Source organism: Nelumbo nucifera, chromosome 1 (genome assembly GCF_055504915.1).
Source record: "Nelumbo nucifera cultivar China Antique chromosome 1, China Antique-T2T, whole genome shotgun sequence".
NCBI lineage: Eukaryota > Viridiplantae > Streptophyta > Magnoliopsida > Proteales > Nelumbonaceae > Nelumbo > Nelumbo nucifera.
In genome coordinates this window covers 165257471-165284586 of record NC_142649.1, presented here as the reverse complement: position 1 = coordinate 165284586, position 27116 = coordinate 165257471, and the positions used below count along the sequence as shown (strand labels likewise).

General features: G+C 39.7%; 1 protein-coding gene across 8 annotated transcripts in view; it reads left to right on the top strand.

Annotated features, from left to right (window-relative positions):
• The first annotated feature begins 5006 nt into the window (after positions 1-5006).
• The window catches only part of LOC104589640 (transcription factor UNE12-like), a 28113-nt gene continuing 6003 nt past the window's right edge, over positions 5007-27116 (top strand). Inside the window, exons 1-6 of one of the 8 annotated variants that reach the window (XM_088895086.1) lie at positions 5007-5161; positions 5515-5636; positions 5913-6051; positions 6193-6251; positions 6343-6538; positions 16614-16843. In XM_088895086.1, the coding sequence (XP_088751212.1) occupies positions 5101-5161; positions 5515-5636; positions 5913-6051; positions 6193-6251; positions 6343-6538; positions 16614-16723 (687 nt within the window). In that variant the 5' untranslated portion in view covers positions 5007-5100 and the 3' untranslated portion in view covers positions 16724-16843. The other 7 variants (XM_010248019.3, XM_088895083.1, XM_010248017.3 and 4 more) reach the window with 7 other exon arrangements.

Genomic DNA, 27116 nt, shown 5'->3' with positions numbered 1-27116 from the left:
TCACTCAAGCCCAACCATCATGGGCCACATCTATGCTAGTCTAATTCAACCAAGGGCAATACAATCATAGCCAACCATTGTGGGCCACGTCTATGCCAGTTTAGCCCAACCAAGGGCAAAATACACAGGCTCAACCACCATGGACCCCAACCCAACCCAACCCAATTAGGGGCAATACGGTCAAACTCAACTTTCCCAAGCCCCATCAATGCCAATTCAGCCCATTCAAGGCCATTCAAGGCCATCTAAGGCAAGCCCAACCATCACAAGCCACAACTCCAATGCAACCCATCCAAGGGTATTCTTGTCCAACCCATCCCTCACCAATGCCAGTCCAATCAAACCAAACTCAGTTCAATCAAGTCCAAGTTCCAATACAAGGGGCAACAATAGCCCAACCAATCCAAAGCCAAACACCTTGGTCCTCTGCTCCAATACATCCACTAACCCAAAATTCCATGCAAGGGACAACCTTCTTACCTGTGACCCCAATCGACCCAGGGTTGGACCAACGGTTAGACCGCATAGAGCAAAGGCTAAGCAAGTTGCAAGGCAACAACCTTGACATGACTACTGGACATAGGCTACCTCCAGGATTTAAGTGGCCTGACATGGACGAATATGATGGGATAGGATGCCCAAGGGCCCACATCAGAATGTATCAACAAATACTAAGGCCCATAGGCTTAACTGATGAGCTTCTAGCCCAATCATTCTTAAGGAGCCTAACTGGACATGCTAAAACTTGGCTAATGAACACCGACCCTAGCCTAATGAAGACTTGGACAAGTCTAGTTGACGCATTTGTCAACCACTTCTCGTATAACACAAACATCCTATTGTCAAGGCGTAAACTAGAATTGGTCAAGCAAGGACCAAAACAATCATTCACATACTTAATAGCTAGGTGGAGAAGTCCTTAAGAGGCCTAGTGAAGAGAACCAAATTTCAATGGTCTTAAAGAGCTTGAATAAAGAATGTGCTAGCAGATTGACTTTGACTTATCATCCTACTTTTCAAGCCCTAGTTTGTGTAAGTTGTCAAGTGGAAGACTCTCTGATAGCCGGTAATGCATCCACCATCGAGGTATCACCAACAATTGGCATCTCATTTGAAAATGAGTAGATCACAGATGTCGAGTCATTATAAATTGAGGTGGACCAACTAGGGAGTGAGATCTGAACTCAAGCAGCAACCTATAGTGTATCACCTCCTAACAGTCAACCTCAACAAGCAATCTGTGAGAATAAGCTGATCCAAGCTCTAGAATACCAACATCAAATTGATCCTCAAGGCCCAACAAAGCTGCAACAAGCCCTACCAAGCCATCAGGTCAACACCATGCAACAAAAGAGCCAACAGTTTGATCCCACCAAGTACATCAAGCCCATCCAATCAAAGGCTAAAGAAGACAAGGCTTTTGATCCAACCCAACTCATCAAGCCGATTCAAATCACAAAAGTCGAGTCGTTAGAAATCGAGGTGGACCAACTAGGAAGTGAGCTTCGAACTCAAACAGCGATGTATAGTAGTACATCACCTCCAAAAAGTAATCATCAACAAACAATCTGTAAGGATAAGTTGACCCAAGCCCTAGAAGACGAGCATCAAGTCAATCCTCAAGGCCCAGCAAAGGAGCATCAAGCCCTTCCAAGTCATCAGGTTAGCACCTTGCAGTAAAAGAGTCAACTATTTGATCCCACCAAGTACATTAGGCCTATCCAATCTATGAAGGTGTTATCAATAGCCAAGGAAGATGAGGCTTTTGATCTAACAAAACTCGTCAAGTTGATCCAAAGGTTAGGAGAAGAACCCCCCAAAATGGTAATGCACATTATCACTGTGATGCAGCAAAAAACTAAAGAAGATCAATCGTTCGATCTAACTCTATTCATCAAGCCCATAAAACAAATAGACATCGACGAACTAGTTCAGAAAGAACATAATGTGCAATCTGACCAACTAGACTTAGAACAATGTTCTATTGTCTTAATTCAAGTGATTCCCACAAACCGGAGGCAAGAAAATCTTAGTACATGTCTAGACCAAGGGCAAAGTTCTACCCTATAATCTTAGCAAGCCACCTCTGAATTTGGTATAGGAGATCAACATGGTATGAAGCAAGACATAGACATATGGCATGGTACATGGAAAGTGGAGCAAGACTCAAATTGGGTCGATCAGGACCTCATCACTGAATCAGAAGGTTGTCATGATGCATGGAAAGAAAAACTAGAATTGAATCAAGTTGACATAGATCTCATCTCAAACATAGACATAGAAGACTGGCATGACACAGGGCAAGTAAACCAAGAGCCTCAACAGAACAATATAGAGCCTATCCTCGTCATGGAAATAAAGGATTGGCAAGGCAAAAGGCAAGGAAAGAGAAGCCAAAATTGGGTTGACCAAGACCCTACCACTAGGAGAGAACCAGAAAGTAGGAAACATCAAGAGCAGGTCAACCATGACCCTAATCGGCCTAACTTGGGGGTAACTGACAACTTGAGTCTAGAGATGCAACATGGAACCCATCATGCAGATTGGGATAGCCATGACCTAGATCAGTTTGATCTTAAGCCCATCTATGACTCAAATGTAGAATAAATGACCCAAGATCTCCTACAAGAAATTAAGCAAATCAAGTTTCTCCTAGGCTGCACTGATTTAGATCTTGTCATTAACCCGGACATCAAGGTAGAACTCTTCGATCACCAACAAGGTATGCCTCTCAAACCTCCTGGCCCACCATGGATGACACCCAAGTCCATCTTTGATCAAGGCCTGAGTCTTAGGCCTCAAGACTCCCTACAATTACTTGAGCAAGGTTGCCTGCTTCCTAACCCAACTACGGGTAATCTGAACATTGATGCACCATGGGCTAGCCTTAGGCCCACATTTGACTTTGACCTGAGCCAAAGGCCTCACAATTTATAACAACAATTTGATTCGTTGGATTCACCATGGGTTGGACTTCAGCCTGCATTTGTCCTTGGCTCAATCGAAGGGCCTCACAATTTTTCAGAACTACTTGACCCACCATGGGCTAATCTTCAGCCCATCTTAGGCATAGGCCCAAATCTAGGGCCACAAAACTTCTAGATACATCAGAACTTTAAGAACAACTCCCTTGCTTCAAGCATGAAGCGGTCTGACCAAGGACCCGTTATTGACTTCGGCCCATGTCTGGAGCCTTCACATGTTTTGTAGGATGAAAACACTACCAGTCAAAGAAAACATCATGATCCAACTATATCAGCGTCACCTAATACATCAACACTCTCAATCAAACAAAATACTAAGTCATGCATGATCCCCTTTTTCTGGTGGTTGTTTCTCATCTTTACTTTCATCCCTTTATGTGGCATACTTAACAACTTTCATATTCAAATTATTTTTGCATTTCTTCACTATTTTTCCACATCCCCTATGCACTTAATTCAACTAGGATCCCCCATTAGATATAATGAGTCAATTATTCTTCCAAGTACATTCATCTTCAACCTTAGAGACTCATTTTTGGATTTAAAGTGCACGAATTTCCTCAAACATCCCTCTTTGGGATTCTTTATCTTGATCTTTGATCCAAGTGGTTACCATCTTTCAAAAGGGGATAGCTTTTCTTAGCATCATTTTTCAAAAAGAAAACAAAAAAAATCAAATATTTTCTTAAAAACCAAAAAAAATAAAAAAGTTTCATAATACAAAAAAATAAAAAAAAATCAAAATCCCCAAAAAATAAAAAATCCTCAAAATCAAAAACTTCAAAAATCCAAAAAATAAAAAAGAGTTTTCATTTCCAAAAAAGAAGTTGGGACCCCTACACACCACAGTCAACAGCTGTTCTGAATTGTGGATCGGATTAGTCGACACTCACGATGGCGTTCCACACCACATTTTTTGACTTCATGTATTTCATATACATTTTATGGGAGATCTACATAGTCGATCATAAATGTCTAATTTTTGCATTTTATATAGTAAATAAATTGAAAAAACAGGCATCAATATGTGGACAACATTTGCATTTTTTAAATAATTAAAAAATACTATTTTAAATATTAAAAATAAAAAATTAATATTTTAAATATTATTTTATTGATAAAAATATTAAAAATTAATATTGAAATAATGAAAAATAGTTGAAAAGGAGAACTGTCGGACTTGTGCTAGAATTAATATTAAAAATTATTATTTTATTGATAAAATATACAAAATTTAAATTTTAAAAATTATTAAATAAATTAAATAAAATGAGAGATGATGTAGGCACAAATGGTCTAGACCAATCGCAGGACTCACACATGTTAGGCGGCACATGTCAGGGCTGAGCCAATCAGCTAGCGCACACTACCCAACTTGGCGCCAGGCACGGGGTCACTTGGCGCTATTAGATGGCCACACCCCCGCGTACAGATTTAATCCTCGCCATCCGAGCTTACCTACCTCCAAGCATGTTCAAGTATAAATAGGAGGCAACCCCCTCCAAGTAAAGGATCGAACACTCTAGCTCTCTAGCTTACTCTGGAGATTTCTTGCGGTGACCTTATCTAGGTATTTGCACCTCAGACCTCATCCACTTCATACCTTCTTGCTAACTTAACCGTCGGAGTCCTTGCCTCGGGTCTTCACCCGAGGCCTTTGACGTTACCATTCCTTGTAGAGATGACCTTGGAATCCTTATCTACCTCGAATACCAGACGTCGCAGACCTCAAACCTCAGATCTTGGATCTCCCCCATTTTCGGACTCTGCTTTTCGATCATGCCAATCCTCAACTTCTAGCACCTTGTATCCTCTTGGGCTTAGAAGTGAATTGGCAGTGTTGATTTCGACCAATCCGAGAATCAAGAAGAATAATTAGACCAATATAACATGTGCATTATTTTAAAACTTTTCCACAAACTATCCACACCATGGTGTGGACCATCTACCAGAAAATAATATGAACAATAAATTGGGATATAGTATGTCTACATATTTTGTAGATGGGAACCGTCACATATATCAGACCACCATATCTAACCGCCCCCGTCCATCATATTTACACACTATCGAACCCCACCTAATCTAACATACGAATACATTTGGTCTCCCCAAAATGCTGGGAATTTCGTACGGGGAGCTCTTCCTCTTGCTTGGAGCAACAGCTGCTCTAATTGGTGCTCTCTCTCTCTCTCTCATATGAACAGACGTTATAAATGTTAGGGAAATTCTTTCAGGAGTTTTCCGTCTCCAGATTTTCATTGAATTTTTTGGATTCGGAATGTTATTCTGGATTGAGTTTTGAAATTTCTTTTTGATTTTCGTGGATTTTTTTAGTTTCCAGCGTTTTGTCATTCCAGTTAGGTCTTTGAGCCTCTGTTATATTTTTCCTTTTCTTCTGATAGATGATTTTGAAAGTCTTTTTTTTTTTTTCGCGTTTTCGCCTAAATCGTTTTGGCCTTTTGGATTCTTACTCTTCCAACTTATTCTCTAAAGAAATAATTGGGTTTGGATGTTTCATTGATTTTAGGTCCAAAGGATCTCCCTGTTATCGCGAGAACTGCAGGGAGGTTAGCCGGCAGAGCAATTGGATATGTTCAATTGGCTCGTGGACAGTTCGAAAATGTTTTGCAGCAGTCTCAGGCTAGGCAGGTATTCTCTTGATTTTTTTTTTTTTCTGTTATCGGGTTAAATTCTCAAACAAATGAGATTGCTTGTAAGTAGCAGCTATAATGCACTGCTGCACTGAGATTTGTAAACTTATAAGATTGATAAAATTAGTCCTGTTTCTTATAACTATTGAATCTTTCACTAATACTCTACCTAACAGGTACTTTTTTTTTCTCTAAATCTTGTCTTATATCCGCCATTATTTCTAAATTTCAGTTAGAAGAATTTGATTCTATATTATGTTCTATTTAAATGTAGGTCCACAAAGAACTGCAAGACACAATTGCTCAACTTGAAGCAATTCGTTATGAAATACGGAGCATATCCATCATGAATCCTGGTCCATTGACTCGTAGGCTGATGGATAATACGGAGATTTCACCTTCTAGTAATGATGGTATTATAAATAACTTTGTATGAATTTTTATTCTTCCATGCCAAAGTTTTCCCCATTGTCTCTTCCTCCTTATGCAGTATTTTCTCAAATATTTTCTTTTGTGAGAGCCTAAATTGGCCATATGCATTTCTTTGGTGCTAGGCAATATTGTGCCTGAGAAGATTGGTGGAGAAAACAAGTCAATAAATGCCATCAGAAAGGTTCTTCTTGTCAAACTTATTTTTATTCAATATGAATTTATGGAAATCCATTTTTGGAAGTATCTTAATCTGTTTAAACTTCTTTCACCAGGATTCTTCTCCAACAACTTCAGGTTCGGCTGATTTGCAGAGTCAAGCAACTGCTTATGCAAGATTGGCTGAGTCTGCTGCTATTCAAACTGGTTCCTTAAAGATTGGAGATGTAGAGAAGCTTAATGGTGAAGATGATCTTTTCACTGTTCTTCCTGTCTCTGCTGAAAGCACGGGATTGCTACCTAAGCATAAGGGTAATAAACTGTCTAATATGTTTGCTTATCAAGTATATTAATCTTCCCATATTCAACTTATTTGACACTTCAATTGCACTGTCTTAACATGGTCTTTGCAATGCCAACATAGTGGAAAAGGATGTATTGTATAAACCACTTTAGTCATGAGCCTTGGTTGTTCTTCAGTCTACAACTGATGAAAGAAGTTTGTGCTTCACTTTTCAGGCCTCATTGATAAAGAAATGATTCAAGTCTAAAGATATAACATTCATATGTAATATGTCAATATTATAGTTGTCACAGCATATAAGAAATCCTAGGTGTTAGTGGAAGGTCTAGATGTCACATACATGATAGAATTTAGAAAAAAAAAAAACTAAGTTTTACATCAACTCTCTAGTTTTATATGTTAATGATCATGCAAATCAAAAATAGAAATGCTCTTTACTAAATATCACTTTCACATCAAAACATAATAACTCATCATTTCTATAAGACAATAGCATTTTAAACCAAGATTCAAACTATCAATACACCTGATACACCGGAAGATGTGTACCAGGTTTTTCAATCACACACCTCCCATTTTTTTAGTTTTTCTTTCAAAAATAGGTCAGGGGTTGGTCATAGGCCTGCCTACCCCCTGAAACTGATCAAAACCCCAAATCCCTTTTATTTCAAGTATTGGGGGTCTGCTGATCGAGCATATCATATTGAAATTTTGAACCTTGTTTTAAACAATAAAAACATGACATGAGTAATACATTCAATATATGATAGGATGTAAAGCATGCTGATAAGATGTGCTTATAATAATATTATTATAATAAGGTTTGTGCCTTATATTTTTGTTGCCTAGGAAGGCATCTAGTCATCTAGATGGACACCTTTTCAATATAACTCAAGGCTTTCAGGCTAGGTGACACCATGACAACTGTGATCAATATTAATAAAACATCAATTCTGATATATGTCAACTTCAAGCATGAAACATATTTAACTTGCAAAAATAGCTAGTATAAGACTTGTAAGTGGTTCTAAGAGGGTAGTCTAAGTTACAAAGATGAAAGTGGTGAACTGGAAATTGAGAGGATTGGAGAGTGACAGATAGAGAAGACTAACAAAAAGTTCATTGAAACAAGTTAAACCAGATTTAGTGATGATTCAAGAGTAGAAGCAAGATGGACAAGGACTATATGGAGAGGTGAGAACCTAAAATGATCTTTTGCACTTTCATGGGGGGCTTCAGGTGGAATAATAACTATGTGGAACTCAACAATATACGAGTGTGAAGAGAAGCTAATATGTTCTTTTGCACTTTCATGGGGGCTTCAGGTGGAATAATAACCATGTAGAACTCAATAAAAGTGTGAAGAGAAGCTAATAGGCAGATAATCAGTTTCAGTCAAGTTGAGGAACATAGAAGATGGATATTTAAATGGATTTACTCCATTGTTTATGGACCTAACAGATACAGGGAAAGGGAGGAGTTCTAGGAGGAATTATATGCGATCAGAGGTTTGTGGCAAGGTCCATGGTGCATAGGCAAGTACTTCAATGTAATAAGATTTTCTAGTAAAAGAAATAACCCAAACCAATGCATCACCACTAGTATGAGAAAATTCATTTTCTTTATCAATACTTGTGAGCTGAAAGATATTCAGTTGAGGGGGGCAGACTACACCTGGTCCAATTTTCAAGCAAATACAACTAGGGGTGCTCACGGTTCAGTTTTTTTATTATCCGAACCGATGCAACTAGTTAACCGGCCGACTGGTTAACCGGTGGACCGGTTAAACACGGTTCGGTTTTTTGTTTCTTTTTTTTTAATACAGTCAAAATTAAAATAAAAAAGGGGTGATTTGCCAGTGCCAGAATTACCTAAAAGAGCTGCAGTGAGAGGTGGCGATTTGCTAGTGCCAGAATGGTTGCCGACTTGCCGGTTGGTGGTTGCTGACTTGCTGTCGGCCTGAACTGTTGGTGGTGACTGAGAGTGAGAGAAATGAGAGAGAGATGAGTGCTCGACTGATTGTCACTAAGTTAGAGTCTTAGAGAGAGTGACTGAAGTGAAAGAGATGAGAGATTGAGAGAGATGAGTGACTGAGATCGAGAGAGAAGAGACTGAGTGAGTCTAAGTGAGTGTTGAGTGAGAGAGAGAGACTGAGAGATGAGAGATTGAGAGCCACGGTCTGAGAGAGAATGAACAGAAGTACAAAACTGAGACTTTGAGAGAGTTAGAGAGATGACTGATGAGAGATTGAGAGCCGATGAACAAAACTGAGAGAGATTAGAGTGAGAGACACCGTCAGTCGGAGGCCGTCGCCCGTCAGTAGGTCTGACCTGTTGGGGAAGAAGAAGATAGAAAATTTGAAAATGACTAAGTCTAAGAGAGAGAACAAAGAGTGAGAGACACTGAGATAGTTGGCCGGTCGTCGGAGGCTCGGAGCCTGGAGATCGTCAGACGTCGGTGACTCGGTGGAAGGGCGGAGGCCGTCAATCTGTTGGGGAAGAAGAGAACTGAGAGTCTGAGAGAGCGAGAGAGGGAAAGAAAGGGGAAAGGCGGAGGAGGCCAATTATTAGGTTAAAATTGAATCTTTATTCAATTTTAAAAATATAATATATAAATTATATACATTATATAATATATATATTATTAGTATATACCGGTCGGTTCGGTTAACCGTCGGTTTTTTTAAGAGGTTAACCGAAACCGAACCGAAATTAGCGGTTTTTTATTAATATCTGATAAAATTTAGATATAGTGTCCGTATGATTTCAGATAAGAAGGAGAAGAAGAAGAAGGAGGAGAAGAAGAAAAATAGTTTCGGTCGAATTAGAGAGAAAAAACATATCTTCTCTAGTATGCCATTCTTTATTTACACTTTTCTAAATAAATAAGAATTACTATTATGCCCTCACTTAAGTGAGAGCCACATCAGCTAAACAATTAACATGTAACTTAATATAAAAGGTCTATACTACCCTTCTACAGTCGATTCTAACACTCCTCATGAAGCTGGTGAGTATATGTCATATAGTCCCAGCTTGTTACATATGTAGTCCACTCTTCCTCGATTCAACCCTTTGGTAAATAGATCTGCCCATTGATTTCCTGTGTTCACATATGTTGTACTTATCATTCCATTAAGCACCTTCTCACGTACAAAGTGGCAATCAACTTCTATATGCTTCGTCCTTTCATAAAACACTAGATTAGAAGAGATATGAACTGCAACTTGATTATCACAATATAGCTTCATAGGAGTGTCAATCGAGTATCTCATCTCCTCTAGGAGATGCTTCAACCACACTAGTTCACATGTTGTGTGTGCCATGGCTCTATATTCAGCCTCTGCACTACTTCTTGCAACCACTGTCTACTTCTTACTTTTCCATGTCACTAAGTTCCCACCAAGAAAAGTGCAATACCATGTAGTGGACCTTCTATCAGATAAGGAACTGGCCCAATCAGCATCCATGTATCCCTCTATCTCAAGGCTTCCTCCACTCTTATATAACAAACCACGACCTGGAGCTCCCTTCAAATACCGCACAATCCTTAGGACCGCCTCCCAATGTGGAATTCGAGGATTCTGCATAAACTGACTCACTACACTGATTGCAAATGAGATATCAGGTCGAGTGATGGTTAGGTAATTTAACTTACCCACCAACCTTCTGTACCTTCTTGGATCCTCAAACTCCTCACCAACATCACTACTCAACTTAACATTCGGTCCCATGGGTGTTTCAGCTGGTCTTGCACCTAACAACCCTGTTTCTTCCAGCAGATCAAGAACATATTTCCTCTGGCACAAATTAATACCATTCTTGGACCTCGCTACCTCTATTCCTAGGAAGTATCTTAATTTGCCAAGATCCTTTGTCTGGAAGTGATCATGCAAGTAAGTCTTCAACCTATCAATCCCTAGTCTGTCACTGCTTGTGATAATAATATCATCTACATATACCACCAATAGGATCTTCCCAGCATTGGATTCATAGCTGAATACGGAATGGTCAACCTGACACTGTTTCATTCCAAACTTCTTCACCACTTCACTAAATCTCCCAAACCATGCACAGGGAGATTGTTTAAGTCCATAAATAGCCATCTTAAGTCTACATACCTTGTCACCCTCCCCCTGAGCAACAAACCCTAGTGATTGCTCCATGTACACTTCCTCAAGGAGATCACCATGTAAAAAAGCATTCTTGATGTCAAGCTGAAACAAGGGCCAATCAAACATAGCAGCAAGAGAAATCAGAACACGAACCGACCCAATTTTGGCAACTGGAGAGGTGTCTGTGTAATCGGTACCATATAGATGTGAATAACCTTTGGCAACTAACCGAGCTTTCAACCGTTCAACATTCCCATCAGGTAAGTATTTAACCGTGTACACCCACTTACAGCCCACAACATGCTTACTAGACGGAAGAGTGGTGAGGTCCCACGTATGAGTATGAGTCAGGGCCGAGAGTTCTTCTTCCATTGCTTGGTGCTGCCCTGGAGAAGTGAGAGCTTCCTGGACATCCTTGGGAACAGAAACAAAGGATAACATAGAAACAAACTGGTGATGGGAAGCCGAAAGGTAGATATAGAAACATAATTGGAAATGGAGTGAAGAGTGCAACTGCGTTTACCTTTCTGCAAAGCAATAGGGAGACCAAGGTCAGAAACGGGGGGTGGGGCTGGGTGGTAATAACTGCCGGATCTGTCGACGGTGACGAAGCTGGAGGAGGAGCCGATGCCTAGCGATGTGTATACACTTGTCAGATAGGTGTTAGTTCAACATGTAGCTGCACTGGAGGCAAAGACTTGGTCACAACTAGAACAAGGGCAACAGGGTCTTCAACTGGAATTGGAAGAGGAGGTGATATCAACGGAAGAGAAGAAACATCCGACCCGGAGAAGAAAGGAACAAACTCAAAGAATGTAACATCAGGACACACAAAAGAACGCCGAGAACTAGGATTATAACACTTGTACCCTTTTTGAGTCCTGGAATAGCCAAGGAAGATACACTTAGTGGATCTAGCATCTAACTTGTCCATTCCAGGCCTAGATGTCCGAATGGACTAAAGAAAAAGGACTCAATGTACGACTATCAACTCTAGGACGAAAGGGAACACGATGATGTTTCCCAAACTGACACGACTCACAATTCAAAGCAGAAAAAGATGACTTAACGACGAAACAAGTAACTGAAGAGCTCTAAGAGACAGATGACCAAGTCTACAGTGCCACTAATGAGGAGAAAGAGATGTCTGAAGGGTTGTCGAACCACCTCCATCAAGATAATACAGTCCACCAGCTTCATGCCCTCCACCAATCTTCATCCCCGTCTTGAGATCCTGAAACACACAAGAGGAAGGGTAAAAAGTTATAAAGCAATTAAGAGACTTAGTCAATTTACTAATAGACATTAGGTTAAAGGGAAACTTGGGAACATATAAAATTGAGGATAGGGATAATGAATCTGTGTCAACATTACCAACACCACATATGGCCAATGTAGAGCCATTGGCAAGAGTAACAAATTGTGATGTGGAGGATGGAGAAATGGATGAAAACACACCTGGAGTCCCAGTCATATGATCGGAAGCTTCAGAACCTATAATCCAATGGGAAGGTGTGGATGCCAGACAAGTCGTACCTGAGTGTGCAAGGGTAGCCGTGTTCTGCTGAGATGTACCCTGAATGAACCGCTCATACTCATCCCGTGGAACACTCAACATCTCCTTTCTGGAGGCATCTGTAGATGTAGAGGGTATCTGATCAGTATGCTGAGATTCTTGTCTCGAACCACCACCATTTATGGTTGCATGATTTGCCCAGGTTGAAGGTGGGCCATGTAGATCATAGTCGAAGTTGATAGTATGTCCCTCCATACCACAATGTATACACCTCCTCTGACTATTACCACGTCCTCTACCACGGGCTTTCCCTGAGTCTCGACCTCCAACACGACCACCACCACGACTATACATTCCACCACCACCACGACCATACATGGGTCCTCCACCACGACCTCCCCCTCTCGTAACTACAAATGCTATATGATATAGTGGAATTCTCTGTGGGTCCAACTGAGATCCTCCGAAGACGAGCAAACACTTCCTCAAGAGAGGGAAGAGCAGATCCACCTAGTATTTGTGCCCTTACCGGTTCATATTCAGACTTCAGTCCTACTAAAAATCTGGTCACATCCAATTGCTCTCTCTGTTGTTGCTGAATTTTGACATTAGGTGTAAGAGGGTGATACACATTCAACTTATTTTGCAGATTTTTCATACTTGCGTAATAGTCCTCAAGACTCTGATTCCCCTATTGCAAATTGAAATACCCTTGGTACAATTGGTAAACCCTAGTAGTGTTATCTTGTCCAGAATAAAGCTTCCTTGCATGATCCCAGACCTCTTTGGCTGTATCTAAAAACATGAAGTTCACACTGATTTTGGATTCCATGCTGTTCCATGGCCATGTCATAATTTGAGCATCTTCTTGCTCCCACTCATCATATCCTGGAGAATCAATTGGGGGTTTATCTCCCCTCACATTTTTCACTTTCTTTTTCGCTTTCAAAAAAACTTCAACAGATTTAGCCCAAGGCACATAATTCTCACCATTCAGTTTTATAGAGGTCATCTGCACATTCAAATAATCAAAAGGGACCATCACACTCGATTTGCATTCACTGCTGTCTCCCATTACTGCACAAGGAAAAAGGGAGAAATTCTACCACTAGGTTGTCACTCTACTGCACTAATTAGTCACCACACTACACACTAACTGAATACTACTAGGGTTCCTAGTATCATAGGTTTCAGCAACAACACTCACAACTCTTCACCACTGTTAGCAATAACACCACTGCTGCCGTACACTGTCAGTACGACAACACCATAAACCCTCACAATACATCTCACGAATAGGATATTCAGTTCTGCAACATATCAAAAAAAATTTCTGCTACACAACACAATTCGATCCAGAGATCATGTACCTGCCGAGTAGAGGGTACCAAATCTGCACTATCACCATCACGAAACCAGCCCTCTTCGAACTGCCGAGTAGAGGGTTTTCTACCAACCACACAAAACCACAACAACAGCACTTATTGGAGGCATGAAAACCCCCAGAAGGAGAAAATGACCAGTCCTTTTTTTTCTTTCTAAGAAACTTCTAGCTATCAGTGAGAATTCTGCAAAACCCTAGGAGAGGATGCACAGAATAGAGAAAAAAAGGAGACTGATCTGAACTGATTATCGTGGCACTGATACCATGATAAAATTCAGATATAGTGACTGTATGATTTCAGATAAGAAGGAGAAGAAGAAGAAGGAGAAGGAGAGGAAGAATAGTTCCAGTCGAACTAGAGAGAAAAAGTATATCTTCTCTAGTCGGCCAGTCTTTATTTATACTTTTCTAAATAAACAAGAATTACTATTATGCCCTCACTTAAGTGAGAGCCACATCAGCTAAACAATTAACATGTAACTTAATATAAAAGGTCTATACTACCCTTCTACAGCCGATTCTAACAATATCAAACCGAAACCGAACCAACCGGTTTGATTAACCATTTTTCAGTTCGGTTTCGGTCGGTTCGGTTTTCGGTTCTTTTTGCTCACCCTAAATACAACCTGTTCAAAGTTAGACAGATTTTTGTTCTCCTTAGATTGGAAATCCCATGGGTGTAATCTCATCAGTGAATTATTGGCTAGAACTACCTCAGACCCCTGCCCTGTTCTTCTTAATCAGTATTCACCCTGTAGAGGTCCTATCACATTTAAGTTTGAGAACATGTGGCTCACTCACTCTACCTTAAGTTGTGCTAAAGAGTGGCGAGGATTGAAAAAAATATCAAAGTTTGTAACAAGTAGATTTGGGGCTGTGGAGGAAAGAAAAAATGCAATCAATTCTCAGATTTGTGTCATGGACAGGAAGGACGAGAGACAAGGATTGGAGAAGGAAAGGAAAGAAAACTGGGAAATGAAGCGAGAGTTAGACTTGATCCTTAAAAGGGACAAGATAAAATGGGGGCAAAAATTTAGGCATAGATGGATCAAGGAGGAAAGCCAAATGGAAGACTGATCAATTGCTTCCATTTGAACATCTTTCATGTAGTTTTCTCTTTCTGTGGTTCTTGAGTCATTTTTTTAGTGCTTAGGAACTTAAGCTTTGTGTATTATATGGAATGGCTATAGCATTCTCGGATAACATGCAGTGAGTGGCATTGCTTCAGCCTTGTGCATTCAACTGATACTTACTGGTTATGGATTAATGTTGAACCCAGCAACTTCATCAACATTGTTAGTATGTGCTGGAGGATGTCACAAATGATGAGGCACAGAGCTGCTAACTAGTGAGTGCTAGCATAGCGGAAAACTGTGGCCATAAATTGTCAACCATTTGGTTGATTTCATCTACCCACTTTGTATTGGCATGAATGAAAGTCCAATTCAATGGTTAAGCTATCTTGTGAATCAATCCATCACTAGAGAGAGAAATCCAAGCTAAGCAGTTTTTTTTTTTTTTTTTTTTTTTTTCAGTAGAGAAGTACCAAAGATGAGCTGGTATCCAAGACCGTGGTGAAACCCCCAACCGTTTGGTTCACATCTTGGAGGCCATTTCTGGCTTATTCTTGCCAAGATTGGGCAGGAATGGGCCAGAAAGGGACAAGAATTTTAATGAACTGATTCTGTTATTGATCAAAAAAAAAGGACAAGAATTTAAGCCCATTTCTTGCCTAAGTGTGGCATGCCCAAAAGTCCTGCTGCACTTGGCCAAGAGCTGACTTCATTCTTTGAAGAAATGTGGTGACATGTCCTTCGTATTTGGGAATGCCTATTTAGGCTAATAAAGAGAAACATTGGATGATAAATAGACCTCCATCTCCATGTGGGATCCACCAATTATGTTCAAATTTCTCATGTGGGACCCACTGATTATTTTTATACAAATTTTCTCATGTATGTTCAAATTTGAAAGAAATGTGGTGAGTCTAGTGGCATGTCCCACATATGTGGAGCCCACCAATTATGTTTCTCAAATATCCTTTATTTCTAATATAAATTATTTGTCTCTCATTAAATTGAACCAAAGAGCATTCTTTATTTCTTTTAAACTGTTTTCTTCCGTCCTATTTCTGCGTAGAATCAAAATTCTGTTTCCAGCAAGAAATGACAGGGCATGTTAGAACTTGCAATGAACCAAACAGGCCCCAAGTGGTCACCTTTGGATCCTGATTTCTTGAGAAGCATGCCGCTTCCATATCAGAATCCAATAATGAAAACCCACCACTTATGAAACAAAAATAAAAAGTTCATTGTATTCTAGGTCTGGAATAGCCACAAACTACTATACCAGTTATGTCTTCAAAATAACAGTAGGATCATCTTGGTTTGCGTAGAACAACAATAATTAATGATCCAAAAACTGCTCAATTGCTTAATAAAAAAAGGCCATTACCCAATATTGGTCCCAACTAGCTGGGGTCTTGGGAGTGGTAGACTGGGTATGGTCCTAACATTTGGCATTTTTTTCCACACAAAGTGGTCGCCCTCAGATTCAAACCATGTTCTCACACTTGCCAGCCTGAGATTTTACTATTACACCAATTAATGGTCCCTTGCTCAACTGTCTTAACCAATGCTAATTTAAAAGATAGTGAGAAAATACAACTCATGGATACTTTGTGCCAGTGAAAGATGTTCTTGTGTAGAACTATGATGAAATTCTGGGTTTAAATTCTGAGGTTACACATCTTTACATATATCTCCACGGGTAATGCCAGTAGAGCAAAGGACATTTCTCTAAGGTTAAGAAGCAGGTCAACATTGAAATGAAAAGTTTCTATTTCTCAGGTTCATCAAACTGATTCAACATGCAACTTGGTTGACAAATATAGTTCTAATAAAGGTGTTAAGTAGTCCTCCTTATGCATGCACCTCTACTTACAATTTCCACTTGTATCTTGAAAGAATTAACTAGATAATGCACTAGCCTTTACTTTGTGTGCGGACAACTGCACGTTTCCTGTTGAAAAAAAAAGTTTAAATAACTAAAAAGTGGATATCATGGCAGATGATGTAAAAGGATCAGATATCTTCTTGGAGGCAATATTGGAAGCAGAAGTGGCAAACAAAGCCAAGCACTTTTTTTCCCAACCTCAAAATCAAATACAATGTGAATGAAAGGATAAAATCTTTTTTATTTTCTCACTCCCTGTATGTTAAGCATTTTTAAAAAGTAAGTCAATTCCTGTTTGGAAGAAAATGTCTTATTTGTTTTGAAAGAAAAGAGAAAAATGAGAAAGTATTTGACAATTATTTATTTGCTAGATTGTTAGTAACAAAGAAGTCAATGACAAATTGAAGTAGAACCAGAACCAGAACCAGATGGACTATTCACCATTAGCAACAAAAGAAATATAGATCAAAGCATTGCCTATGATAAAAGTATCACCTGCTTATATGAGAAGATCGAAATACAATAGCTTTCTAAGAAGAACTAAGCTCAAGTCCCCTAGATGGGTTGTACAGTTGCACTTCTGACATAGATCAGGGAAAAATTGTAACCTCTGTTATTAAATCAAACTTCTCTGATTGACCCTTTTGTCCATTTATATAATTTATGTCTTTAATTCTGCCTGCCTCTCTTGTTTCTATATAGCTCTTAATGAAACAGACCTTCCAGGAACAACATAGAAGCATTCAACTTATTAACATTAACCTAAATATTAAACCTATCCTAAATATTAAACCCTAACACTTTTTTTTTTGGAAAAGGTGATGTAAATTTTATTCATGATGAAGATAATCATACAAGAAAGGGGGAAAGACCAAGAATCATTCATCCCCTAAGGGTCTGATCATATATCCCACAGATTGACAGAATTAAGCATCACAAACAAGTTCTGATTACAAAACACAGGGATGGTAGAAAGCCAAGAGCCAAGTCTGGCTACAATACACTGGATCAGCACCTCCGGCTCTCTCTTCTCTTTTTTAAAGATTTTGTCATTTCTCTCAGACCATATAGTGCTGATAATTAGAGCTGGAATGGCATTCCAAATGTATTTTCCTTTCTAAGATAAGCCTGGCAGGTATCAGCACTGAAACAGATTCTTCACTGTACCCGGCATTACCCAACTAATACCAACAGCATTAAGGAAGTGAGAAAAAATTCTCCAAGCAATCGTGCAATGCATACAGAGGTGGTCAATGGATTCCTCTTCAAGACACAGATTCCACAGCTAAGATCATCTAAACTAAGACCTCTTTTTGCCAGATTGCTTTTTGTTAGACATTTCCCTAGTGCAGAAGTCCACAACAAGAAGTTGATTTTGGATGGAGGTTGAGGATTCCAGATTTGTTTATATTGGAAGCTAGTTGCCCTTCTAAAATTCATACTTTCAGCAAAAGATCTAACAGTGAACTTTCTATCAGCAATCCAAATCTAGATCCACTTGTCAGTTGAAAGGGGCTGAAAGGAAAATGCATTAAGGCAGCTCAACAAATTTACAATATCCTTCACTTCCCAGTCATGGAAATCTCTTCTGAATTTAGGCTTCCACACCACTTCACCCTGGATTAACTCGAAGGAATCAGCCACCATTGCCTCTTTGTCCGCAGCTATTGAGAATGGCCGAGGAAATTTCTCTTTTAAAGATGCCTTATCAAGCCATCCAAAAGTGAATTCTTTCCCCATCTCCTAACTTGAAGCCCACTCCTTTTAGGACATTAGGAGGAGTTTTCATTATAGCTTTCCAAAGAGAACATCCATAGGAAGGTAAATTGGTAGAAGTCATCCATCCCCCCGGCTGTAGACCATATTTAGATGCAATGAGATTTCTCCACCAACCATTTTCTTCCACTCCAAATCTCCAGATCCACTTTCCCAATAAGGCTGTGTTGGATATTTTTATTCTTCTCAGACCTAAACCACTTGAATACCTTAGAGTGCAAATCTGATCCCAAGCTATCACATGAATCTTTTTCTCATCTTCCCACCCTTTCCATAAGATGTCCCTTTGCAGCCTTTCTATTCTCTTAGCTATTGAGCTAGGAACGAGGAAGTGTTAGGAACTGCCTAACTCAGGGACTCTTTCAAGGGAGCCTGCCTCCTGAATGAGAGAGAGAGAGAGATGGAGAGAGAGATTGTATTCCCAAATCGATAATCCACTCCTAGCTTCCTTTCCTTATTTATATACTGATGTTACAATTCTGTTATACCCGCTTCTCCACTTGTCTAGTTTGTTAGTTAGTTTGTTCTAGTGGTTGGCTGTTAGTTACATTCTTTAAAGGCTGGCATAGCCTTTTCTTGTACACTTGTATTCCCTTTATTTGTGTCTCAACAGTCCCTCCTCCCTTGAAAGCGACCTTGCCCTCAAGGTCAAGATGTGGAAATCTATTCTGTAAATCCAAGTAAGGTTCCCAAGTTGCATCCTCAATTGGGAGACCTGACCATACCACCAATGCCTCTGGTTCGATGTGATTCCCTTTGCATATCCACCTGAAATTTGTTCCTTAGGTTCTTGGAAGATCATTGAGAACTTCTGAAGTAGTTGCTGTAGTTGTGTGCGGCCTTCTTCGGATCTGCTTCCTTGGGCTAGAGTGGAGCCGTTCCCGTGGGAGTCTATCTACATTAATATGATGTGGGCTGGGCCTGTTGCCTGTTTCCTTAGGGAGGCGAGACTAATGGGTCCTGGACCCTTGGACAGCTGCCCTTGAATATGCACCTGTGAGTTGCCCACTTGAAAATCCATGGTGAGGCGGGCCCAATCACATATCACCGGCCCTAGTTGCCTTAACCATTGGACTCCGAGAACTACATCTGCTCCACTGATTTCCAGGGGGTGCAGATCTACCTCAAACTCATGTCCTTGTATCTTCATCTTTAATTCTGTGCACGTACTGTCGCACACCAGGTTGCTCCCATTAGCTACGTGCATCCGGAAGGCTATACATGGTTGGACTGGAATCCCTAGTTGTCTGACCAATGTTTGGGTTATGAAATTGAGAGTGCTGCCACTGTCTATTAGAACTGACACATGGCGTCCTTGTACCAGTCCGGTTACTCTCATAGTTTGAGAAGAAGCAAGACCGGTCAAGGCTTGCAGGGATACTTCCGGGTATTCCTTTGTCCATTGCCCCCATTCTTGGTTGTCCATTGGCTCTTCAATGTCTATTGATTGCTCGACATATTCGGTTTCAGGTTGAAGGAAGAAAACTTGAGGGATCTTACAGCGATGGCTTGGCCCGAATTTGTCTCCACATGCATAACAAAGGCCCTTTTCCCGTCGAGCTTGCATCTTAGTCCATGTTAACCTCTTGGCTGAGTCGGGGCCTGAATCAGAGTTAGTGTCCTTGCCTGTGATTCCTACTCCTGATCTGGGCTCCGGTTTACCCAAGATACTTGGTTCTGGGTTCGGTATACCTGGTATGACCGCAGCTCCCAGAGGTTGATTAATCCTTCTTGCCCGATTCAGTTTGTCTTCATGTAGTCGAGTTAATGTTGCTGCTTCAAGAACAGTGGTGGGCTGCATGGCTGGTCTATCGTAGCTTAGCGAGGCTTTCATCATAGTTCTCAAAGGCCGAGACTCCAAATCGCATGGTTAAGGTATCGGTGAAGTCTGCCCATGTGGCTCTTGGGTGCCATCGCCGGTACCACTAGTACCAGACGATCGCCTCTCCTTCCAGGTGTGCAGAAGCTAATGGGACACGATCAGGTCCCTGTGTGTCGTGGTAATCGAAGTATCTTTCTGTTCGCAGAAGCCAGGATGTGGGATCCCCCCCTGCGAAGATGGGAAACTTGATTCTTGTTGTTCTTGATCCGCTTCGGTGAAGTGGGAAGATATACCAGTCATATGTGCACTAGCTCCAGAGTCCACAATTCAGGAGCTAGTATGAGAAGATTGACAAGTAAGTGCAATACTTGATTTTGCAAAAGCATTGGAAGGATTACTAGAACTAGTAGAGGTAGAAAGCCCAGACTTCTCAAGTTGAGTCAATAGAATCCTGAGCTTCTCCATCACATCAGAGGAATCATGTGTGGAGCCTGTACATTAGGAGGGCAATTAGCTCCAACAGTAGCAAGATGAGCATTACCCTTCTTTGCGGTTTTGAACTTGTCGGGCTTCAAATGTGGATTCAATTTCCAACACCTATCCTTCGTATGTCTCATCCTCTTATAGTAATCACATACCACATCTTCATGCTTTTCATTAGTGTCTTGTTTGTTTGTACTCGACTTGGACCATGAAGACATGTAGGCAAAATGATCCATCACTGAGGTTTGCATCATAGCAATCCTTCTACTCTCCTCTCCCTGCACTAAGGAGTATGCAGTAGAAAGGGAAACAATATCTTCACTCAAGATGTGATGCCGGGTAAAATCATACTCACCATTCAATCCAGCCAAGAAGTCAAACACTCGATTCTTTTCAACATATTCCCGATACTGTTCACCATCCTCAAGGTTCTTCCATTGCAAGTTCTCCAAATGATCTATTTTTTCCCATAGAGACTACAAAGACGAGAAGTGCATGGCTACAGTCTTCTCCCCCTGACGTATATTACAGGCTTCTCTGCGGAGTTGATAGACTCGGGCTGTACTTTTTGCTTGAGAGCACGTGGTTGTAACACGATCCCAAATATCCTTGGCAGTGGAGAGGAACATATAATTGCGAGCAATATGTGGTTGCATTGAACACACCAGGAAGTTGGTTCCATCAAGTTTTACAATGTTTATCATACCACTGGAGACATCGACATTACCCGGCAACACTCCGAAAGTAGTTTGTAACTCCTTAGGCACATCCATTTGAGTTGGGTAGGCCTTTTAACAGTTCTACAGCACTACAACCTCCAACCAACATGCACAAGACCCACAAAAGATGGGAAACACTCGGCTGGAATCCAATGGGAGGCCCAAAACTGAACTGGTGGCAATATAGGGAAGAAAGAAGATCTCCCGTAGAAATATCAGAGGTTATAAGGATGTGAAACCACCTCCCATACCTTTAGCAATGCCAAATAAACCAAAACCAACAAGTTTCAAGCATGCATCGAACTCAGACAAGGAAGAAAAAGTCCAAACATCGAACCAGTAATTTTCTATAATTTTTTTATTGTAAAATCTGGGAAAAATCATAGACACTTCAGACGAAGATAAGAACCATACCACAATAACCCTAAAATCAAGGCGAACCAGAGTATATCAAATTCAAGGGTTGCCATCGGTTCCTGTACAGACTACTGACGTCATCCAGCGGCGGTCTGACGTCAACAGGTCTTCGTGAGTTCGGGTGTTGGCAGAGGATCTAGTCCGAGGCTTCTTCTCGCTCTGATACCAAGTTGTCGAGTGTAGGAAGAGGGAAGGAAGAGAAGAAGAAGAAGAAGAAGAAGAAGAAGAAGAAGAAGAAGAAAGATAAGAGGAAGAAGAAGAGTTACGAGAGAGAGCTTGGGTGTTACTGTTCACACCCAAAATATTCTATTATATGATAAATCTGAAATTACAACCATGTCCCTATAAGGGCGCCCATATACAAAAAATGAAAAGATAACAATACCCCTAAAGCCAAATACAAATTCTCAACAAGATAATTTTATAAATTAAAAAAAAAGTAAAATAAATTAGAAAGTGATAGTTTGGGCATTTACAAAACTTTAAATAATTAGATTAAAATCTTTTTCAAAGAGATAACTGACAACATTCACAAAGGGTGGTCTTGGTCTTTGTCTAACGACTAAAGTTAGGGGCCTTTGTCGCAAATTAAAGTATAGGGAGGGGTATTTGTAATTTACCCTTTATAAATTTCAGTCTGCTTGGCACAGGAGAAATGCCAAAGCTGAAGGCTCCATTTTTTATTCACCCTCAAACGGGTTAAAACCTTTTCAATCTGAAAAGACATTTGTAGCTGTTTTCTCGTTAATTTTGAAATGAACAAAGCTCTTATTTTGTCACGCGGTAGAGGATTGTTGCATGGAAATGTGCTACTTAGAAAGTGGGTGAGGTAACTACTGCTTGAAATTTTTTACCGAAATGTGATCGAAATATTTTCAACGAAATTGAAACTTTGCCAGTGTAGCCTTACTGAAAGGGTTTGTTCGTTCCAGTTGTCTCTTTCGAAAAGAACTGTGCTAAGCACAAGATGATTGGACTTTGTTATGGAACGAGGTCACTATGGATTATGTATAGGATCCGACATAGAAAGGGCACCAACTCATATCCATAATTGGAGATGTTGTCAGACTTGCACTGGATTGATCATCAATTCAGGTATTACTGCGTTGTGCTTAAACTAAGACTCAGTTTGGAAAGAGTTTTACAGTGCAAATACATATAAAATAAGGTTTTACACTCTATATATTGGTATTTGTACAGTTTGGGGAGAGAGCGAATACAAATTCGTTCAATTTGCATTTTTCATATTTGTATTTGCACTTTTTTCTAAATTGAGCTTAAGGCTGTGTTTGATTGCAATGCAAATAAATTTGCACTGATGCAAAATCATAGCAGTGCAAATGATTTGAGTATAAATTCTGACTTATTTTTGTTTCAAATTTTAACTTATTTTGTTTGATTATAGTACAAATGAAGTAAATTAAGACATAAAGCAGAATAAAATAAAATCCAAAACAAAATTAAATAAGAATTTGCATTTTTTACATTTGCACTCCCATGCATTTGTACTAGTGCAAATAAATTTGCACTGCAACTAAACACAGCCTAAGGCTCAGTTTGGAAGGAATACAAAGACAAATATCTAGAGCGTAAAACCTTATATTTTCTATTATTTTCTATCTATTTGTACTGTACATAATTGTATTTGTACTCCTTCCAAATGGAACCTTAAAGGGCACACCTTATATTTGTATTATTTCTAAACCTTATATTTGCACTTTGATGAAAACCCACTTCATTGGTTACTACTTTTATGATGCTGGTTGATTGGTTATAAAGTTTTCCAATATAATCATATAATGTCTTTCCAGCATCATAGTCAAACCCTAAAGCTAGTCAATATCTGAATATGATCATATGAATCCAATGGTTAAGTTTTGAATCTGAGTATTAACAAATCAAATTTATATCCAGGCATACCTGATTCAATCCGTTCCATTTGCAGCTTTAGTTTGGTTTGGATCATCTCACTCGATCAGGTAAAGGAAATAAATTCAGGTTGCTGGATAGGTGCCCAAAGTGTGTTACATGTAGCCTACCCATGGCCTATTGTATCCATAAATTAGAACCGGCCATGACCAATTGACCATTGCCTCTTGCCTCGGTGCAGTATCAAATTATAAATGACCTTTCAATGCTCATACAAGGAGACAACAGAGTGTCTCTTGTCTATTCTTTTGCCTGGCTGTTTTAAGTATCTAATGATCTGTTTGCCTCACCAATGGCTTTTTTAGTCATGATGAAAGAGTGACAACTTTTTTTCCCACCAGTTATGAGATATGGAGTATGGAAGCTAGGAGACAATGTATTCTAAAATAAAATAAGTATTCTCGAAGGAATTTTTAATGGTTCCTCTAGAGCTCATGATAGTGGATCCTCTGCCACCAAAAATGGTGGAACCTCCACCAAATGGATGGTGCAACTCTGGTTGCAAAGGGACCACTATTAAAAAATATGTCAAATCTAGGGCATATCATGTAGTAGCTAGAAGTTAGAACTGGTAATGAGATGATAACTGGAGCAGAGGAAGGGCAACCCAGAATTCAGAGGAAACATTGGAAGCCCAACTGAGACAACCCAGAATTGAAGGAAGCACTTTTGGATGAAAGTCCATAGTCCAATCTAGGGTAGAAAGTAGAAACAGCTCCAGCTGGCTAGTTTTGGGCTGAAGGAGTCTACTATTTATTCTTGGGTTTTCTGGGTTCAACCAATAGATTCTGAATTTTGAAAAGACAGAAATCTAGAGCCACATAAATCAATCTCACCCCAAAAGAAGTTCTTGAAGTACAAGCTTGTATGTTGTCTTGGATACCCACCTTGCAATCCAATGAAGATTAAATTCCTAAGTGGGGATAGAAGGGAATAAATTATGGACCCAACCGACCCAATTCCTACGAATTGGGGTTGGAAAATGGGGGTACCCGTTGAGCCATTGACACCTCCTGAGTCCGGGCTCCTGTCTGTATCCAACTTTATCTTGCCTACTTGCCTAGACATACGCACTCGATTTCCTAGCAGACCTTCATCTGATTTGTTGGGCGTGAGTGTGGATTGATTTTTCAACAACGTTGTCTCCTAATGTTCCACATTTTCAACCTCTGATCTATTTTACTTTATCCACTCCACCGTTCTTTTTGGGCCTGGTAGCGGCTGTCTCTAGCCCAAGCCCCCAATCTTCTGGGCTTAATCGAGGGCTAACTAGCCCACCATTCGTGCAAATTAGATTAACCGAAAAAACTTGGTGGTCAACTAAGTTATGATTAGGCCATTAGAATGGGTAGGGAAATGGATCCTCTTGGATATCGGGTCTCCTGACAAGTGAAACAACAAGTTCGTCAACTGAGTGATTATATTGTTAGCAGAATACCTTAAAAAGCAGAGGGAAAATCTGGATTTGAAATGATTTCGGCTTAAGAATTTGGGTGTGATTGCCTCGTTAATGGGACTCTGCACTGTAGGGAGCACAGTTATGAGCCCACGAGCCCACCTGTGATTGCTACACCACAAGTAACATAAGCAAGTGCTAAAAACAAAAAGTTCATCAGCTTTCAACTTGAGCACTATAACTTCACAGATATTTTTGTGTGATTTGAACGTCATCATCTCCGTCATCTAAGTCTTGTCTCAAGGGGTTTGCTACATGGATCATGTTCTGTTATTCCATTCTGTTTAGTGTTATATTCATTGTTAAATTATGAGTGTTTAAATTATTTTTTACTATTCACCAAAGTCTTTTTCCGTTTATTCCTAATTCTTATAATCCCTTCAACTTGTAACAGATCAGGTGTTGTATGGTCCTCTATATACATGATCAATTATCTCAGTTTACTTTCTCTCATTATATCAAATATTGGAGTTATTCCTAATTTCTATAATTTCAATTCTGATCCTATTTACCACTAATCTATCTGAACATATGCATTTTTGCCATATAATTTGCATGATTTGTATGTAATGATTCTAAAACCTTTCTTTTTCTTGTGGCTTGGTTGGAACTGCACAAGCCTTAAGCTTAAGGTCTTTTTGATAAGCACTTGAAAAATGCTTTTTGTTGGGGGTAGCAGAAAAGCAAAACGAGGAAATGACTTTCAGATTTTGGATAAGCTTTAGATGTTTTTTTTTTTCTTTCTAGTTTTTACTTTGCAAGAAAGCAGAAAAAAAAAGTTATTTTTTTGTTTTTGAAAAGCACATTCCCCATGTTGCTTTTTTTGTTAATTTTCACATGGGTGCATTTCTTTTATCCTAAAGGGGCGGAAAATAAAGTTTTTACTGTGAATGGAAGTAAAATTGTAGGTGGGTCTGAAAAAATTCCCATCCCTTTATAAAACAAATGGAACTAAAAGCTTTCAATAAAACACTTTTATGAAGCTTTATAATAATTTCTTCTTTGGCAGTAAAAGCATGAAAGCTTATCCAAACGATCACTGTAGCAATGATTTGGATTTTGGTGGGAAGTGAATAAACTTATAAAATTCGACCATAAACCGCTTAATAATTTCAAATTCAAGTCTATACAAATGCTTTATTTAAGGGAATTACTTGAGTTGGAATGTTGGATTAGAATCAAGGGGGACCCACTGGCTGAATCAAGATCTGGATCAAGGAATCATGGTATTTGGTAAGGGTAGGACCCATCGAAATGACAGATTCATTTGCAACTTGGCATGACCTCCTGCAAAAGATGAAGATGAATTCATCTGCAGGTTTCCGAATATTACCCATGAGTGGAATCTTAAAATTACTCCCACTTTCTTTTTACGGATTTCAAATCCATTATCCACCCAAATAAGAATTTCAAATACACCAAATCGGTGGACTAAACCGAACCCCGTCCGTTTCTCGGATCAGATTCATTCATCCCCCAGCTAACAAACACCAGAAACTGAAAAGGAATTCCGGGGTAATTGCTCTCCATTTCCAGTTTTCAAATTTCCACTCACCCCAAATCTACCCCCACCTAACCAAACAAACACCGCTGGAAAAGGCAGAGGCATGGTTCGTAGTTTTCTTCAAGAGGAAATCTAGCAACCGAGTTTGTGCAACTCTCGAAAAACTCGCCCTATAGACAGTGGGTCCCACCTTCACCATGTCTGTTGGGCGTGTATCCAAAGAGTTGCACAAACTCGTTGTTTCTAGAATTATTCTTCTGTATGATATATCTTATTACGATTTTAACCCCAAAAAATCCGCTTTTCGATTCCTCTCCTTTCGTTCTCTCTTAAAAGCGCATGAAACGATGTCAGAAATTTGCTTACTCACAGTCTCACCACCAGCTGCTGCTCCTCTCTCTCTCTCTCTCTCTCTCTCTCTCTCTCATAAAAGCTTTCTGTCTCTGTTGGTTTCCCTCTTTTTTTTGAGTCTTTAAATAAGAATCCCTCGAAGCCCCAAATTTCTCCGGCT